The sequence below is a fragment of the Acomys russatus genome, chromosome 6 (genome assembly GCF_903995435.1).
Source record: "Acomys russatus chromosome 6, mAcoRus1.1, whole genome shotgun sequence".
Classification (NCBI taxonomy): Eukaryota; Metazoa; Chordata; class Mammalia; order Rodentia; family Muridae; genus Acomys; species Acomys russatus.
Window position 1 is genome coordinate 22,837,924 of NC_067142.1, and position 20,171 is coordinate 22,858,094.

Sequence of the window (20,171 nt, forward strand, 5' to 3'; positions counted from 1 at the left end):
CTTTCCTTCAGAATATTTTAAAGGATACAAAATTATGTAGCAGTAAATGAGATAAAATTTGAATCATTTGGATTACCAATATGAAAACTCCGGAGGAGAACAAAATGTAGGCAGCAGGAACAACCCAGAAATGATCTATACCGTATCAGTCTCAGATGGAAATGTTAAAATCATAGGCCAACTGTTCAATAAGCTGGAAAAGGCACACACCCTCATTCCAAAACTAAACATTCAAAGTATAAGATATGTGATAATTATAGCCTAAGAAGAAAAATTTGCGAGTGAAATCAATAAAATATTAGATGCTGCAAATGACCCTGGTGAACTGGAAAAGATAGCAAAATACAAACAATCAAATAGAAGTTTGCAAATTAACTGATAGTCTTGGGAGATGGCTCAGCAGGTAAAGGCGTGTGTCTCCTAGTCTTAGCTGTGAAGACTGATCTTAAGGATCTGTGTTGTGTCCCGACCTGTAGATATGTGCCGTGTCATGAGGGTGCCACACAATAAATAAAGTAATTCAGCTTTTAAAGTTGATTTACGATGGAAAATACATAAGTAGCCTGCTAGGATTTAACTTATGTGTTGTTAAATGTAAACATGCACTTGAGGGTAGTTTATATACTAAAATAAATGACCCTGAAATACAAGTGCTTGTGTGTGTGTGTGTGTGTGTGTGTGTGTCTGAGTCTTTGATGTCTCTTAGACATATACCATAGTTTTTATTTTATGGGACATGTGTTTTAACTAGATTCATTTCCAGGTATTATGTCAAACTTATTTTAAGTGCTTTAAACTACATTTAATCTTTATCATGTTTTTAAGATTTTTGACTTATGTATGTATAAATACATATACATATATGTAATCATGATTTTTGCTCATTTTAGTTGTTTTGTGATATGTTTTTACTTATTTATAAAAAAGCTTTTGTATACAACCATGTTCTCTGCAAATAAAGGCAGTTTTGTTGTTATTATTATTATTGCCTTTGTCCTAGCTGAGTCTTCTAGTGGAATGGCGTATGGAAACAGTTGGGTAAGGTAAGACCACCTTCCTTGATCCCACAGCAGTATCTGTCTCTCAATGTTATAAGAATTCCCTGTACGTTTCTGTATTGTCTATTTGAAATGACTATGAATTTATTGCTAAATTCTAGTTCCTTTGTGATTCTCATATAACAATGATGAATCATATTGACTTGGGGTATTTCAGCAATATGGAATGAGTAAACATTGTGTAATCATAAAATGTTATCCATTTAATAAATTACTAAACGTAATATGTAGTAAAAAAATTTCACACTTAAATTCCTGAGAAACTTTTATTTTTTTCATTTCTTCTCTGTCTTTTTCTTGTGTGAGTGGGCAGGGGGTTTGCAGTATCTATCTTGTAGAGGCCACAGAACCAACTCATATACTTCCTCAGGTGGAGTCTACCTTTGTGTTGTTATTGCTTGAGACAGGGTTTCTTACTGGGCAATGAACCCAAGATATCCTCCAGTCTCCATTTCTTCAGACTGGGATTATAAGTGTGCCCCACAATCCTCTGCCTTTCTTATGAAAATTCTGGGGACTAACCTCAGAACCTTGTCCTGGTAAGATAAGCCCTTCACTAACAAGGTCTTTTTAGCCAGGCATCATTTGATTTGACTTGGTTTGATTCTGAAGTTGGTGTACAGGTCACAGATGGTATAGGTTTTCTACCTTTCTTAAACGGGGTTTTGTTATGAGCCCGTGTTGGGTTTATACTCTTTTTCCAGGCAAAAGTCATCTCCAATTGGAGATTGTCCTTCCTCTGCCTCCCAAATGCTACAACTAGATGTGTGTGCCACCATGTCTTCCTGGACCTCTATTTTCTAGAACACCTTGTGTAAGTTTGGTGGTACATTCGTTGAGCATTGGGTGGAATACATTTTCTTTTCATTTCAAATATTTTATGTTCATTACTTTTATTTATAAAGTCACATTTCATTTGTTTTACTCACCTTCCATGTATTGCCTATATTTTAACCATCTACTTATCTTAGTGAGTTTCCAGATTTCCTGCTGGATTGTTTGCTGTGCTGGGAATAGAGTCCAGGGCATGACACATGTCAGGTGAGCGTCCTACCACTGGGTTCCACCCTCAGCCTCAGAAATCAAGAGAAATGACCATGCTCTACCCACTTAACTCTGTTTATTTTTTGAGTTATGACTTCTATGTATAATCCCCTTCCAAACAAACTTTTCTTTCTTTTTCTTTTTGTTTTTTTTGTTTTTTTTTTGGGTTTTTTTTTTTTTTTTTTGGTTTTTTTTTTTGTTTGTTTGTTTCTTTTTTTTTTTAGAGATAGGTTTTCTCAAACTCACAGATATCCTCCTTCCTCTGCCTCCTGAGTGCTGGAATTAAAGGTGTATGTCACCACACCTGGCTCAAATTTCTTCTTACTATCATCCTCAATAACAGAAATTACAAAGAACTTGTTTTCTGATTTTCCTAAACCCAGCCACCTGTGTTATTTAAATGCTAGCACATTTTTAAAAGAAGCCATCACAACATCTTATAACAAATGTTAGAAAATGTGAATTCACATTTCAAACATCTTAATTACATTCTCATTTAGGTATTTAGTGGTGTGTATGAAAGTCAGAGCACGACTTTTAGGAGTTCTTTACTTCCACCTTGTGTGCCTGGGGAATTGAACTCATGAGGTTGGCAGTTTACCCATTAAGCCATCTCACTGGCCCTGAAGCTATGAATTCTTACTCTGTATAGCCCATTAAGATCACTGATTCACACTGTAAACACTATTATAAAAGCACACTGAATATTCTACTTTCTGCATGTGCAAGATGCCAACATCACTTGATGACGTTGTTTGTAGAAAAGACATTAAAGTTTGTTTAATTTTTATCTTTATACCGCTAAATACAGATCATATTTAACATTTTGTTTTATAAATGTGTACTGTATTATTGAATTACAATTAATAATTAGGTAAACGAGTAAGAACATCTAGTGGGGCCAACGTGGGAGTATTATTGGAGTAATTTCATATAACTTATTATAAATTACCACTGGGGAAAAACATAATTACAAGTAAACTGATTACATTACTATAACAGCAGTTGGAATTTTTTTTCATTTACATTAAATGGAATTAATTTACTCATAAAATAAATATCTTTCCATGAGCACAGAGAGCTAAATTGTAGTTACAACAACAACATTTAGAAAGATTTAAACCATTTCAAAATAGTATGGGCACACCAAAAATTGCAATAAATTCAGAAAATGGGCTTTGTAAGCACTTGTTCTCATCAAACAATTGGAAGGCGAGGTCATGCTAAGGCGCAGAGTTAAACGTAGAGGGTGGAATACAAAGAGAAGATAATAAGAACAGAATGATGTGAAGCGATGAGAAAAGGATGATAAAAAGTAACAAAAGAATAAACAGTCAGTGAGCCAAAGAAATGGAAGACAGAAAATAGGAAAGGAAAGCATGGAAAGGAAGAGCCAAAGGAAAGAAACAGACATGCCTAAAAGCAGGGAAGGTATATGCTGCAAGGAAGAGAAAGGAGAGAGAGAGAGAGAGAGAGAGAGAGAGAGAGAGAGAGAGAGAGAGAGAGAGAGAGAGGGATGGAGGGAGAGAGAGAGAGAGATGGAAACTCTAGCCCAATGATTTCTCTACCAAAATCATGGAGGAGTTTAGAGCCCAAAGTCGCACATTAATGGTATCCAGAGGGCACACACTGTTGTTTAAGGGGAAGCCCCATAATTGAATGGTGTTGGCTATATAAATAGAAGAAAAAACAGAAAGCTTTGCTGTCTGTTCTTGCTATGGGATTCACCGCTTGCCCTTGGAGCTGACAACATAACTGCACATCCCATAAGGCTGGGGCAGTGGAGTGAACCTGTCCTTGGACAGATGGACATCAATAGAGGAAATCGGTATTTCAAGTATTAGCCATATAAAATTTTTGTATTTATGCCATATATTAAGTCCATTACACACTGAATGTATGTTCAGTATAGAGTATTTGGAAAATACTAAAACAGAAACAACAAAACAAAACTCACTTGAAAGGTTCCCACGTAAATGTAAGGACTCTGATTATCTGAGATGATCATCTTGTGTTTGGATATTGTTTTGTTTTTGAGACAGAATATCAGGATCCCATGTTAGCCTTGAACTCACTATGTAGCTAAGAATGACCTTGCATTTCTGATCACCTTGGCTCTTCCTCCAGAGTGCTGGCAAAACAGCAATGAATGTCCATGCCCAGATTATATGGTGACAGTGGTTGAACGTGGCATTTTGGGTTTTTTAGAAAGGTGAGTTACTATCTGAGTTATCTCCCTGGTCCTTTCTTGTAGTTTTATATAAATCATCAATATGTTTATGTTATAAACTAATATTCAGATTTTTAACTCAGCTTGAATTGTCAAAAGGAAAAAGAATATGTGAAACACTGAAGGCTGAAGATTTTGTTATCTTCCTAAGTGTTTGCAGCTCTTCATAATTCTAATAGAAAGCTATGGGATGCACTTTCTACGCAGTCATCATTAAAATAAAGCCTTTTGCTATTAATTTATTAGAAAAGATATTAATATGATGTTTTATTTACTGTTTTACATTACTTTTCCATGTTGGTTAAGCAGTCTTAGTTTTCTTTCCACAATTTTCTTTTCATGACATATTTTATTTCGTGTGGTTCAGAGAACAGCTAAGTCTGTTTCATTGATGCTGCTATTTTTATCAACTCTCCCACCCACCTGTCACTGAATGAAAAACTTTGTCTCCCTAAGTAAGTGTCCTTTAAAAGAAAAGCAAGCCCCTGACCTCTATTCACCTAACGAATGTGAAAACTACTTCTTGATCATGAGGCAATCAGAGTTGACTTCTTGGTGGGGACATTAGAAATATTTGGCAAATTGTCAGGAGAAATGTTCTGTAACTGTCAGCAATGTTATGAAAACATAGCATAAAATTAAATCCATTTCTCACAAAGAATTTTCTTTGAATTATCCTTTGACAGAGGTCAAATATGCAGTGTGACACCCAGAGCTGCCACGTCTCATAGGTCATAAACATATCACCTATTGCAAATGTATTTGTCCCTTTGTCTACAAGGAAAGTGGTCCTCAGAGCTATTAGCTGTGGCATTTCTGCTCTCTGAAGAAAGTAAAGATGGAGTCATTTCATATGATTATTTTCTATCTGTAAAATTAAATTTTCTTTCTATTTTGTTAACAACTGAAGTTGTCCTAACTACCTCTGCATTCACAAGCAGGTTCTTCAAATATAATGCTCTGATTGTTGAAATGTTTACTGTTAAACGAAGGCATGGGGTGATTTTAGACATTTTCTATCTCTGAGTGATGCATATTATAAAATTTAATCAAAGTAGCAAGTGTTGCTTCCAATTTAACTCAATATAGAATATCTCCACTCATGCACACATTGCAAAAGACCCTATACATATGCAGAAATAAAATTATCTTTGCTGTGAGTGGTAAGCAGACTCAATCATTTACCACACCCCTTTAAGATATGTTCTGAAGATGAGGACAAAGGAACAAATAGAAACTGAAATAAATGCTGAGTTGTCTTCCAGTCAAACAAGAAAATACCAGAAACTTAGTACCTGTCTTTGTGGGAACAGATGATAAGTTTCTATATAGTTCAACTGCATGATCATGGGTTGCCTTTCTTTTCTCTGAAATGCATGTACTCTCCAACTCTACACATGTATAGCACCATCCAATGAAAATGGCTACTTCCGTAAAGGTGAATCAGGAAAAAGCCATAACAGAAACATATTCTAAGCTTGGATTCCTCATTTGATTTCTGGCTCTATTAAATAAAAATATGATCCTGGCTAAGTTCTTTTTTTTTTTTTTTTTTAAATTTATTCCTGTTACATCTCAATGGTTATCCCATCCCTTGTATCCTCCCATTCTTCCCTCCCTCCCATTTTTCCCCTTATTCCCCTCCCCTATGACTGTTCCTGAGGGGGATTACCTCCCCCTGTATCTGCTCATAGGGTATCAAGTCTCTTCTCGGTAACCTGCTGTCCTTCCACTGAGTGCCACCAGGTCTCCCCCTCCAGGGAACATGGTCAATTGTGAGGCACCAGAGTACGTGTGAAAGTCATATCCCACTCCCCACTCAAGTGTGGAGACTGTTCTGACCATTGGCTAGATCTGGGTAGGGGTTTAAAGTTTACCGCCTGTATTGTCCTTGGCTGGTGCCTTAGTTTGAGCGGGACCCCTGGGCCCAAATCTGCCTATCATAATGTTCTACTTGGAGGTTTCTAGGACCCTCTGGATTCTTCTACTTTGCTATTCTTCCATGCTTCTCTCATCTAGAGTCCCAATAGGATGTCCTCCCTAAGTTCTTTAATGTGTCCGTGACTCAGTTTCTTTATATGCAAAATGAAATAATAAAACAAATTATCTCAGGGATGCTCTCTGACTTCAGCAAGTCAACCAGTAAAAATTTGACAGTAAGATTACAAAGCTATGGCTGGAGAAAAGGCTTAGTGGTCATGAGTCAGTACTATTCTTGCAGAAGCACTGAGTTCAGCTCTCAACATCCCTATGGGGAAGCTCATAACCATATAGAAGTCTACGTCTAGGGCCTGTAGCACCCTCTTCTGGCCTCCACTGGAACTTGGACATACATGGCATATTTTCACACTCACATAAATACAAGTAAATTTAAATGATTATACAGGTCACTAGAGCACAAGAATTCTGACTTTGTAAATTTAGAAAACAGAAGTAGAATCAGGCATGAAAAGGCAGTGTTATACAGAAATTCATTCTAAGACCAGTCCTTCTGGGGACTGGAGAGATGTCCCAAGAGTTGAGAGTGCATATCACTCTTGCAGAGAACATGGGTTTGCTTCCTGGTACTCACATTGGTCATTTCACAACTGACTACAAATCCCTTTCCAGGGGATCAGTTGCCTTCTTGTAGCCTCCTTGGTGTATGTACATACACTAGGCATATAAACATACATAGATACACATAAAATTAAGAACTGAATTAAGAAGAAATATCGAAAGAAGATTGATTTGATTATGTTCTTACATATTTACTCTAAGTTCTTAAACACACAACTATCTATCTTATCAATAAAACCCTAGACTGTGATACATTATTTGAAAATATTGGTTGCCAATTAAAAATAAAGTTGGCAGAATATATAAATGAATAATCGAGAATATTCACATATAAATACACATATGTGAATAATTTATATATATAATGATGCCTACATATCTAATACAAGTGAGATAAAATAAAGCACATAAAATATTTTATTTTTTTTCCAAATATTTTATGACTATCTCTATAAAAGGCATTGGAATAGAAGTTAATCTACATGGGGCTCAAACTTGATTCAGAAACTCAGAGGCAAACAGGCATAAATTCACAAAGCTCTCGATCTTTCTTCGTTGGATGGAGATACAACAGAAATCATGATCTAACCTAAGCTATGACATGATTAAACCACTCACTTAACTGCTTTATTAGCATACATAAAATTAACTTGAAGACCTCCAGAAAGCACCCATTGGGCTGAGGATCCTTTTGAGGAAGGTTCCAGAGAGCATGGCATTCAGAATCAAAATAAAACAATACAAGAGCAAACAGACAAGAAAGCATTTTGACTATGATCAATCCAAGAATAATTTTCCAAGTTGTCTCATCCTCTACTCACTTGATGGGTTGTCTGTACTATGGAGACTGACCACTGGGACTCTTGGACCTGAAATTTAAAAATAGACATATAAAGGTTTTTAAAGACATGTAAGGTGGCTGGAAAGATGGCTGAATGGGCAAATGTACTTTCTGCCAAGTCAGTGGTGGAAGAAGAGAGCTAAATCCCAAATTGTCCTCTGACCTCCACATATGCTTCATGCCATGCACACCTACATGCATACATATGCACACAAGCAAATCAAGAAAATAATAAGAATATCTAATTAGTGCTTATCGTAAAGACTACAATGCGTAGATCCTTCTTCCAAATGAGAGTTCTTTATATTTAAAATACAATGAAACAGAAACAAAATTAACAGAATTCATGCCACTCAATTCCTCCCAAGGAGAAATATGGACCACGCTAAAGTGGATATTATTCTGTTTGATACACACACACATCTAAACACACCCATGTAAGAGTATGACATTATGGCATAAGACAAAAGAAGGAATAGGAGGTGGGAGCCATTGGTCAACACCAAATGAAGTGATGAGCAGATGAAGTGATTTCACATAAATCCCAAATTTTTATATGCGAGGAGTGGTGTTCTGGGTGAGCAGGCCCCTCCGTATGTATGCAGGTGGAAGTCCAAGGACAACCTTGGGCATGGCACTTTAGCTGGCAGTGATGTTTAACTTTTTTGAGAAGATATCTCTCACTGGCTAGGAATTTGCCAAGTAGGTGTCTCTATATCTCAGAAAGCCCCAGGCATCTCTCAGTTTCTTGTCCTCAGCACAGGAATTGTAAGGGCTTGATGCTGTACTCAACATTTTTGTTTTGTTTTCTAGAGTCAGATTTTCTCTGTGTAACCTTGGCTATTCTGGATTTACTTTGTAGACCAGACTAGCTTTGTAATCACAGAGACCCATCTGCCTCTGCCTCCCCAAGTGCTGGGATTACAAGTGTGATAACATTATTTTTGTTAAATGTGACTCTCAGGACCAAATTCAAGCCCTAATTCTTATATAAAAAGCATTTTACCAATGAAATTGGCTCTTTTCCCCTCCTTGATTATTAAAACTACTGTTTATAAAGAAGGAAGTTTTTTTTTTTTTTTAATTTCTAAAAATGTCTAGTTCGAAGGACCTAGAGTGATGGCTCAGCAGTTAAGTTATTGACCTTGGAAAAATAATGGAAAGAACCTAGATCCAGTTCCCAATACTCAAGTTGGGAAACTCACAAGTACCTACTCAATCTCCAGGAAATCTGATGGCACTTTCTTGCCTCCTATAAGTGAAATGTATTAAATGAATCCTACTAAAAAGCATATACTATCTAACCTTCACAGAATAACAAGAAATGCTGGTTCAAGGGACTGAAGCTGGCATCAAAATATGTGCAATCTTCTTTCATAAAGTTACATGAGATGCAATCACGATTTAACAATCCCTCAGTAGAAGCACTAGAAAAATAAAACAGAAATGAGAAATATTGTTAATATGAACACTTGAAATTCAAGGTATAAACATTTAAATACAGTCAAATAAAAAAACTGCCTCAGAGCTCCTGGGAAAATTCCTTCTAGCTTGTGATTCATTCAAAACATGCAGAATCATTTTCTATTATTAAAGTTAGGACAGATACATTTTTTCTTCTGAGAAATAGCATTAAAATTATGATAGAAGCATATAAGTTGTAGGTGTACATGGCTAGAAGTGCATCGATAACCATGGCATTCAGGATAATTTATCGTTAACTGCATTTCCCTTTTAATACTTATTTCATTTTTGTGTATGCCCATATATGTGTGTGCATGTATGTGTGGATTCCTGAGGAGGCCAGATGAGGGCATCTGGGTTCTGGAAACTAAATTGTGGTCTTCTGAAAGTGCAATACAGACTTTTAACTGCTGATCTATCTCCAATCCCTACATTTTCTTTGTATGTACAGTCTAGAAGACAACTTGTCCATAGAAGCAGAGATAAAGGAATCCTCATCAGGCAAAACCAAAAAAATTACCTCTACAACTCTCCCCAAATGAAGCTCCTATCTTTTTAACCTCAAGAGTGTAAATGTTAGAATTTGGTACCCTAACTTTTCCTATCAAAAACGGCATTGAGATTTTAGTGAAGAAACATTTGTATATAAAAATATAGGACTGACATACAAGGTCAATGAAATCATTTTGTCTTCATTTTATGATAATGGTGCTTTAGGGAAGAAGGCATTCAAGATTAAACCACATATCAATAACCTTTATTTTATAACTAGTTTCAAGTATAAAATTACTCCAGTTGGAAAATTAAAACATACGTTTTCTTTTCCCCTGAAAGAGAGGCATGCTCATGACGAATGGTCTTGGAGTTACGGACAGATAATGTCTCAAGAGGGAAGGAGAGACATTTTATTCTGTGGTTTAGCCACTCATAAGTTGTTCACATTTCTGTAAATAGACCTAACAAACTTTTTCTGTTTCTGTCTGTCTGTCTGTCTGTCTCTGTCTCTCTGTGTCTCTGTCTCTGTCTCTGTCTCTGTCTCTCTCTCTCTCTCTCTCTCTCTCTCTCTCTCTCACTCACACACACACACACACACACACACACACACATACATACACTACATGAAAGTATAAAGGAGACTTCTTGAGAGGAGGAAAAGGATCAAAAGAGTAGGAGGGGACAAGGAAATAAATGTGATTGAAATACATTATATACATGTGTGAAAATGCCGTAATGACATTATTATGTATAATTAATATATGCTATTCAAAAGCTTTTTTATAAAGCTTATTTGAGCAAAGTGTTCTCAACCACATTTTAGAATGTGCCACACTAATGATTAATAACCATATTGATTTTGACATTTAGTATACGATAATCCTAGGGAAAAGAGAAGACATAGTAGAGTGGACATGAGAGTGGGAAAAGAAACTCAGGCTAACTGTTATCTGTAGCCCACAGTGAGTTATAACCTCACTCTTGAAATGCTGTGATAGCATCACAGCCCACAGACACAGACAGACCAGGCACTCAGAAATTCACCCTTCAATGACTGGTGAGATAACCACATACATTTATTTGAACTATGGTTATAAATTTTTTCATTTAACCATTTTCTAGGATACTAAATATATTCACAGTGATGTTGCAGCCTCATTCCAGAGTTTAGGAAGTGTCTTGGTTGCATACCGTCCACCCTGGGTTGGTAACATTGAGAACTGAAACCTTCCCTTTTTCTCTTCTTTCATAAAGCTTTCATATGCAATGTTCCTAGAGATTCACAGTGGTGTTTAAGACTTACTTACTTAGTGAGTGGGTACATGGGACATGCATGTGTGTTCACTCTCTAGAACATGCATGAGCTGGGGCCAAATGTTGATGTTGGCTTTCACCCTCTGTTTCTCCACTCTTTATGTTTTTGAGACAGAGTCTGTCACTGTACCCAAAGCTCTCTATTTCAGCTAGATTGCCTGGCCATCAGCCTCCAGGGATCCTCCTATGCCTCCCTCATGGTAACACTATGATTTCAAGTAAGCATCACCACTTTTAATATGGGTGCTCAGGATAGGAACTCAGACCCTCGTACTTATAAAACAAACACTGTATGCACTATCTCTCTAGCCCTCTTTCACACTACTCAGTTTATGACAGCCCTGAAACAAAAAATACAGTGCTTTTTAGGAAAAAAATACCAGCACTGGATTTGGTGACAGTTCTGATTCCTCCATGCACTAAATCAACTACTGATCATTTTTACAGCTAAAGCAAGACACTGAGTTTTCTGGGTCAAACTCGTTCTAACATTCAAGCCAATTGACACTCCATGTGCTATGTAAAAGAGGACACTTGTTGACACTGTGTTCTTTTTATAGCACAGTCCACTGCACTAGTCCAGGTCATGGGCAAATTGACTGTCATGACACAGTCACAAGTAATCACACACATCTAACCAGTGGATGTGACTCAAGTCACATTTAGACTAATAAAAGAAAGGAAGTTCGCCCATTGAACTTGACCAAGGCTTATTGCCAATGGCCATTTCTTTTAGTATCTTTTTTCAAATGAAAGGAATAAAATACGAGGAAAGATTTCTACATCTCTAAAGCATTGTTTATGGTTGTAAGTTAGTTTTCTTTGTCAATTTTATATAACTTAGAGTCATAATAATGAGTTATCTGGATTTGGTTGATCTGAGAGCACATCTCTGAGGAATTTTCTTTTCATTTCTTTCTTTCTTTGTTTCTTGGTTTCTTTCTCCCTTTTTAAAAAATTTTTGGGGGGTTTTCGACACTGGGTTTCTCTGTGTAGCCTTGGCTGTCCTGGACTGGCTTTGTAGACCAGGCTGGCCTCGAACTCACAGCGATCCACCTGCCTTTGCCTCCCGAGTGCTGGGATTAAAGGCATGCGCCACCATGCCCGGCACCTTTCTTTCTTTCTTTCTTTCTTTCTTTCTTTCTTTCTTTCTTTCTTTCTTTCTTTTTCTTTCTTTCTTTTTTGGGGGTATTTTCTTAATTGTGTTAATTGACGTGAGAAGACTCACCCTGAACATGAGAGAAACCATTCTCCAGGGTACATACTTGTATTGGTGGCTAGAGGTTGAGGTGGATATCTTTTGCAATTGTTATCAATTTTATTTCATTGGACAGTCAGTCTCTTCCTAAACTAAGAGCTTGTCTATTCTCGCTAGTCTAGCTATCCAGTTTGCTCTAGGAATCTCACATATTCATCTCTCAAATACTGGATTTTCATCTACCCAACTTTTAGATAGAAACTGGCAATCCAAACATCCAGTTTCCATGCTTGCATTTTATCCCTGGTCCTCAATATACATTTCTACTCTTAAAAATAAGTATAGGCTGTTTGGTAAGGAGAGGTGAAACTTTTTCAAAAAGGGTGAATTTCCACTGAGAATAAACCACAGAAACCTTGACATGTTTAAAAGCTGGTATGTGAAATGGAAATTAGAAAGAGCATGGAGAATCCAGAAATAATAGGCCATTTGCTTGTCCAAAATAAAAGTCATTTTTGTGAGGTCCTGTGGAGAGTTTGCAGATTGAGACTTTTTAATGCTGAATAGCTGCGTTCTTAACCCTAGATAAATTTAGTTTTGAATTTGTAAATGCTGGGAAGATGTGAACAGTCACATATGTATTGCTTTATTTTAGTTAAGCAAGGAATAATCTAGACTCAAATAAGGCTACTTTCTCAAACAATCTCATTTAATTTTATGAACCTCAAGACAATAAAAACAAACAAACAAAAAGACAAAGAATAAAAGGAAAAGAGAACATAGCTGTTGCTTGCTAGAATTTGTATTCAGGCACCGATCCATCAAAGTATTATATCATATAGGAATGAATTATATTTAGGCCACATTGATTGATGCCCAGAAAACCCAACATGAGATGGTGCAGAAGGAAAGATTGCTAGGAAAATATGTAAAAGTCTGTAATGTTTGTAGGTGGAAAAAATAAGTCACATACATATGTACAAAAACTCTGTGGAACTATAAAAGTGGAGAAATAAAATTAAGAAGGGCACAGACACCTCCAGGCCTGGGCATAATCTCCCAGGCTCTCAGAAGGTCACAGCCAAAGGACCAGGGCAAGAGTATGAGATTCTTTTTGAAGAGATTGGCCATATTGAAAATTAGACTCCAGGTGAAAGGTTATTGTATAATTCAAATGCTGATTCTGTTACTTGTCACTCCCCCCCATATCTGGTTACAATTCTTGTTCTGACAATCTGTTTCAGTGTTGTATAGATACTGCTCCCTACTTGTCCCCTGATATGTCAGTAAAGCAGCTTACAGCCAATCACTGAGCAGAGGAGAGAATAGGGCTGGACTTCCTGCAGCCAGAGGAGGAGGAGGTAGAAAAGTAGGCGATTCAGCCACAAGAGCAGTCCAGGAGAAGTGAGGAGAGAGAGCTCAGCAAGGAAAGCTACAAAGTGCAAGCAACTCTTGGATGTATTCTGGGAGGCAGCCAAATTAACTTAGAGGGTTAAGACTAGAATAATAACTGCTCAGTTATTATGTTGTGAAGCATATTATTAAACAAATATAAGATTCTCTATTGCTTGTGTGATAGCCAGTTTAAGAGAGGAACTGAGAAACAAATATTATTTTTGTAAAATTAACTTTAACATTAGTCCCAGTTTTTTTCATATTTTCATTGTTGTGTGTTTGCCCAGTGAACTAAATTTCCAAGAAAGACACTGGATTGAACATTTACAGAGGTCAATTGACTGCTTAATATTCCAGGGTTATAGAGAAGTTGGGATGTTGCAGTTTCTGAGCCAAATTATCTTGGCCTGTCTTAGCTGCTTGAATAGCCATTTATTGGTCACCTTGGTGTATGAACTAACATACTGTGACTATTAGGGAAATCTCCTCGAAATGTTTGAATAGAATCCTGTATTCTCCCGTTCTCTAAGATTGTCACCAAATACCAGCACCTGATGCCTGTAGTGTAAGCTTCTCAGATTTACTGTAAGTTGTCTACCAGAGGTTCCTGCTGATGTATTTAAAAGGTATCTTAATGTATGAATTTCTTTGTATTATTACAGTAAAAGGTACATGAAACTGTTACCTCATTGTAATGCTGTATTTGGGATGACCTAAGTCTGTGCTCCCAAGCCATGGCCACTCATATCGGGCTCCCGAATAAGATGTATTTTATTCTCTCTGTCGTGAGAGCTGCATCTTTTTGTTATCAGCAAATTAAAAAAAAAAAGCATTTAAGAGCAAGAGGGAAAATACTAATTTCGGTGAGGCTTCCCAGGCTTGCTGAGGTCCACACGCACGAGACAAGCACAAGGCTTTGTTTTAGGTTGCCATACAGAGAGTCATCTTCCCTCGCCATATTGAAAATGAGCTAAGATTTACCCTGCCTCTGTAGTCTTGTGGTGGTGGCCTCTGAAAAGCCAATCTGGGGGAAATGAGTTCAAACCACCTACCTGTACAGCTGCCTCCCTCGGGGAGAAAACTCTGTGCTCAGAAAGTAACTGTGGGGAAAAATAGCAAAATCATTAGAGACAGATTTATTTTCGTCAACATTAATTTTCACTTGAAATTTGTAACCCATCAAAAAAGACAGATGAGGGCTGTTTTGTTATTCAGTCATGTGGATATGTTCCATTCAGGAAATGCATCTGTCTTGCTTTGAAAGGTAAGCACCTTGCATCTTAAGCTTTACCAATGTCTTAAGAGAATATGGTAGAACTGGGTCTGTGTGCAGTGTCTGTGAATAAAGCAAAGATAAAAATTTTAAGATTTATTTTTATTTATATGTATCTGTGTATAGTTGTATGTGCAGGCAAGCACCCATAGAGGCCAACAGAGGGCATCAGGTTTCCCTGGAGCTGAAATTACAATTAGTTTGTAGGCCTCCTGATATGGGCACTGAGAACTGAACCTAAGTCCTCTGCAAGAGCAGTACATGGTGCAGTCCCAAGACAATGCTTTTAAAGAGAGGGTTATTATTACATGGTTAGCTTGCTTGAACAAGGGCTTTGGTAAGAAAATAATTCTCCAAAAGTAGAAAGATTACACTTGACAACGCTGACGGTCAACCCATGTAGAGAAGCAAAAACAATCACATTTTTTGAGTTGTTTCATCATAGGCCAAGATCTTTATCACTTCCCAGTTTCCTGATGTCAGATGCCGCACCGTAATTTGCTCGCTTTTACTCTGCAAAAAAAATAAAATTGAAAATATTGATTTCTCAGTTTTACTTAAACAGCATCTCCCTGGGTTAAAATGAAGAAGAAGAAGAAGAAGAAGAAGAAGAAGAAGAAGAAGAAGAAGAAGAAGAAGAAGAAGAAGAAGAAGAAGAAGAAGAAAAAGAAGAAGAAGAAGAAGAAGAAGAAGAAGAAGAAGAAGAAGAAGAGGAAGAGGAAGAAGAAGAAGAAGGAGAAGGAGAAGGAGAAGGAGAAGGAGAAGAAGGAGGAGAAGAAGAAGAAGAAGAAGAAGAAGAAGAAGAAGAAGAAGAAGAAGAAGAAGAAGAAGAAGAAGAAGACTGGCAGCTTTTGCTTTATCTAATTCTTTCTCAAATGGCATTCAGTTTCCTACATTAAAATCATAGACTCACAAGCATTCAAATAGAGAAACCATGGTGGGACAGTGCCTTTATGCCTGTTCTGTAGGAAAACAATTCAGGATGCACCATGTGGCCATGCAGACGTGAGTTACCCTGAGTGAAGTGCTTCGTTCCAACGTGAGACTTCTACTGTTCTCACAGAAATAGGTGGCAGCTGTGCAGTTGTAAACGTCACAGCAAACATTTCAGAAGAAGCTTTGTTGAAACCAAGCAATGCTATTTATTCTTTCCCTTCCTTATGTGAGTCTCACTGTAACATTTGGAACGTTGTATAATACTCAAACCAGGACAAGGCTGTTTGCCTTCTCAAACATTTATCATTCCTCTCCATATGTGGGAGTAATTACACAGATGAACAGCATATTTCAGTCCAGCACACTTTGACCACATCAGGCTAATTGGCCTGTCCTTCACTGCAGATATATACCATTTTTTGGGGGGAGGTTAGAACATTACAACTTTTCTTATTAGCTTTCAAATACCCAAATATTAGTCAACCACAGCCATCCCACGGTGCTACAGAATGCAGAAGTTGTACATTCTTTAAAACTACATCTGTGATTCCCACATTTGTGTGCTTAAAATAAAACTTTCTTACATCTACAGAGGAACATGGCTGACGAAACATCTGGGGCTGGGGTTCTAAGTCATACATGTGCTCTTAACCTGTCATGGTTTCCATGCTTGTGTTTGGTTTGAGTCTGGAGATCATTCTGCCTCGGCCTCTGAATGTCTAGATAGCAGGCAAGGGTATGATATGTGGGAATGGTCTTTTGACATTTTACTGCCAATAAAATAGAAAACAGAAACATGATCTATATGCCACTCTGTTTCCATGGTAACAGAGTCTTTCTTCAACACATTCTTAAGTCTTCTTTGGCATGGATCTACATTTCCTAAATGCTCTGTTCCTGCCCACTAGTTGGTGCATGCCTGGAATCTCTCTGCTCAGAAGGCAGATGCGGGACAGTTGGGAGCAATGTGATAGCCTGGCTACATAGTATGCCTGGGTCACGTTACCAGAACCTGCCTCTGTGAAAGGAAGAAAACAAATACAAGCCTCGGTAGACCAAAGGTACAAATGCAAGGATGACAGGAAATTGGTGAGATTTTAGCCAGTTCCACACCTAACCCAGCATGGAATCCTAAGCTACCTCAGACAACTGTCATCCTCACTGGCTTTCAGGATCTGCACTGATTGCTCCAAGAACAAAGTACTAATAGTCAATATTTTAGCCCACCTAGAATGCCAATTTCAAGATGGAAAAAGTCACTTAAAACATTAGAATGATTTTTTTGGTATTTGTAAATATTCGCAAACCTTTTGGTTCACACATTTCTGAGTTGATTATATTTTTCTGGTTCTCAGGAAATTTTGCTATGTATGTGTGTTGTTTTAGCTTGGTTATAAATAAAACCCAAGTCTTTTGAGAAATATTTGAATGTAGTGTACAGAAGAATACAGCCATGCAGTATTCACTTCAAAGCTATATTTGGTTCAAAATAGTACACATTCAGAGCCAGCTGTGGTCGTGCATCCCCAGAGCCCCAGAAGTAGGATTCTGAGCCGGAAGATCAGGAGCTCAGTGCAGACTGCACTGTATTAAGTCCACAGACAAACTGCGCTAAAGTGTGAGACTGTGTCTCAGAGATAAATAAAATAAAATAAAAAGACTACAGAGGGACATGGAAGCACACACCTGTAACCCAGCACTCAGATAGGCAGAGGCTGCTGGAGCTCTGTGAGTTCGAAGCCAGCCTGGTGTACAAAGCAAGTTCAGGACAGCCAAGGCTACAGAGAGAAACCTTGTCTTGAAAAAAACTAACAAACAAAATGATTGCAATAAAGCTACAATTTTAAAATTAAGATAAAACGGCTCACATTCTTTTAGTTTTATTTTCAACATCCGTTACTTCCTGTTGTTTCATTTCTGAAAAGGTAAATAACCAGGTAGGGAAACATAAACACACTTTACCCAGTAAGGGCCTGACTAGGTTTCTTTTATCCTGAATCAGAACATAAAATTCCTTAACAGTAAACACATTAACTCTTATATGGACTCCAGGAAACTCATTCCAAACTAATCTGAATTTGTTACATTATTATTATGATTATAAAAATAAATGCAAATACTTGATTACTGTATACAACGAGATATCTGAACACCAGGTAGTTTTTCCAACACTTTCAGGAAACAAGCCATAGGAAGGAAATTTACATTTTTTCACACTGACTGTGTGTGTGTGTGTGTGTGTGTGTGTGTGTGTGTGTGTGTGTGTGTGTGTAACCTTGTCTACAAGAAGCTTTATCAGTTGAACTTTCTCTCAGGGCAATTAATGTAAACTTAACAATGCAGAAAAGGATAACATATTTTTATTACACAGAAATACATGTGTTTAAAGCCCTAATCTCTTCTTTATAAACTTGGCGGGATAAAAACTCCAAATTTAGATATATACCTGCTTGTAGTTCTGAAAGAAGCTACAGTATGGCAGTGTACTTTAAGTTCAATTGTTTCTTCAACTTTAAAATCAGAATAAAAGTGAAAACAATCGTAAGCCTTCATTCATTCTCCGAAAGGGGCTGGGAATCTGGAACAGAGTGCTTATCCTGGAGACTAGCCATCAGACACACTCCCTGGGTCATGATGATGTTATCTCCTACAAAGAAGCAAAGTCTGAACCACGCATATTTATTCACAAACCCAAAGCCTGCTGGCACATTTAGCCATGCCCGTGTTTGTCACCTGATAACTTCCTGTTTATTGAAATATCTGATATTAAATTTTGCCTAACGTTTATGGTCTCTGAGAAAGGGAGGCACTGTACTGCTGCTTAAAAATATCATGCTTTAATTTACTGCCTATTCATCCACAGGAAATGAACTCATTGGGTTCAGACAATGTCCTAATCAGATAGAGTAGTGAAATTTAATGAAAAACTTTTATTAGGTTGATTGGGTGATAGGCTTATGAATTGTGAGTATGCGATTCTCTACAGTACTTATAATCAATAATGGAACTTAATATTGTTCTGAGCAGGAATCATCAGCTCTCCTAAGTGAGACTTTTTGTTGCTGTGTAGACACAGCGGGCAAATGCAACAATGCGCTTCCCCTCTAGCCCCCACACAGTTTGGGAAGATGACAGCACAGCTGCTAATCTCAAACAGTCTGGAAACTCCACTCACCTTTCTCTGAATGGGAGCGATATTGTGAGGGTTAACTCGGATTCTCAACATGACACTATTTATAAAAACCTTGAAGACACTCCCTTGGGATGTCCATGAGGAAGCCTCTATATTGTCTTAACTGAGGAAACAAGACATGTTCTAAGTGGGGGCAGCTCCTTCCCATGGGCTGGGGGGCCCAGACTAAATTAAAAGGAGAGCATGAGCTGAGCCCCAGCATTCAACCAGCTCTGCTCCCGGCCTGTGGACATGATAAGACTAGCCACTAGCACCTGCCACCATGCCTTCCTGCCATGACTGACTGTATTTCAAATTGTGAGCAAAATCAACGCTTCTTTACATTGCTTTTGCTGAATGTTGTCATAGCAACAAGAAGAGTGTCTAGTTGAGGGGACATACGCAAATAATTTCATAGGGTAACAATATCACATTCAACAGAAAATACTGTTCATGAGAGCAACTGCTTGTGTTCATGTGTCTGTGCGAGCACATGTGCATGCCTACAAAGGTACCTGTGCCTATGTGGAGGCCACAAAAAGGTAGTGTACTCTTCTATTCTGCGCCATCTCTTCTTGAAGCTGGGACATGTATCATGGCCTGCTTAGAAATCAGCAAGGTCTATCGCTCCTCCTGGCTTTGCTCCCTAAGATCTGGAGGGACAAACATTTCTGACTGCTGGGTCTAAACTCTGGTGACTGTGGCAAGCTCTTAGGTACTGAGTCATCTTTTCAATACTCCGAATAATATTTTTTCAAATACTGTTTTAATAGACTACATTATACTGAAGAAAATGTTTCATATATTCTGCTTTCATATGTTCGCAATGAAAGCAATCTGGAAACATGTATGTTAGGATATACAACTATTTTACTTTGGGTGCAAAAATGTAATTTTGCTAATACATATAAATAAATACAGAATAAATATTAAATTGAATATACAAATGAATGTGCACTATGAATATTGTATCACTGAGACATTGAACAAGAAGTTGGCAATATAAACATACATCAAGCCAAATGAATACTAGTAAAAAAGAATTAGTTTAATATTTATTTGGCATTATGAAAAAGTACATATTTGAAATCCAAATTTTAAATATCACCATGGAGGCAAGGAGACAACAGCATTTACAAAGTGCATGCTGTGAAGGTTTGAGGACCTGAGTTTGTTGCCCCATGAGAGATTC

At 37.5% G+C, this 20,171-nt stretch overlaps 1 protein-coding gene across 1 annotated transcript in view; it reads right to left on the reverse strand.

Moving 5' to 3' along the window:
- Positions 1–20,171, reverse strand: part of Dpp10 (dipeptidyl peptidase like 10) — a 772,006-nt gene that overhangs the window by 37,309 nt on the left and 714,526 nt on the right. Inside the window, exons 14-17 of the mRNA XM_051147278.1 lie at positions 15,293–15,384; positions 14,651–14,698; positions 9,038–9,159; positions 7,713–7,760 (exon numbers count right to left, since the gene is read on the reverse strand). Of these exons, the coding sequence (XP_051003235.1) occupies positions 7,713–7,760; positions 9,038–9,159; positions 14,651–14,698; positions 15,293–15,384 (310 nt within the window). The remainder of the gene's footprint in view (positions 1–7,712; positions 7,761–9,037; positions 9,160–14,650; positions 14,699–15,292; positions 15,385–20,171) is intronic.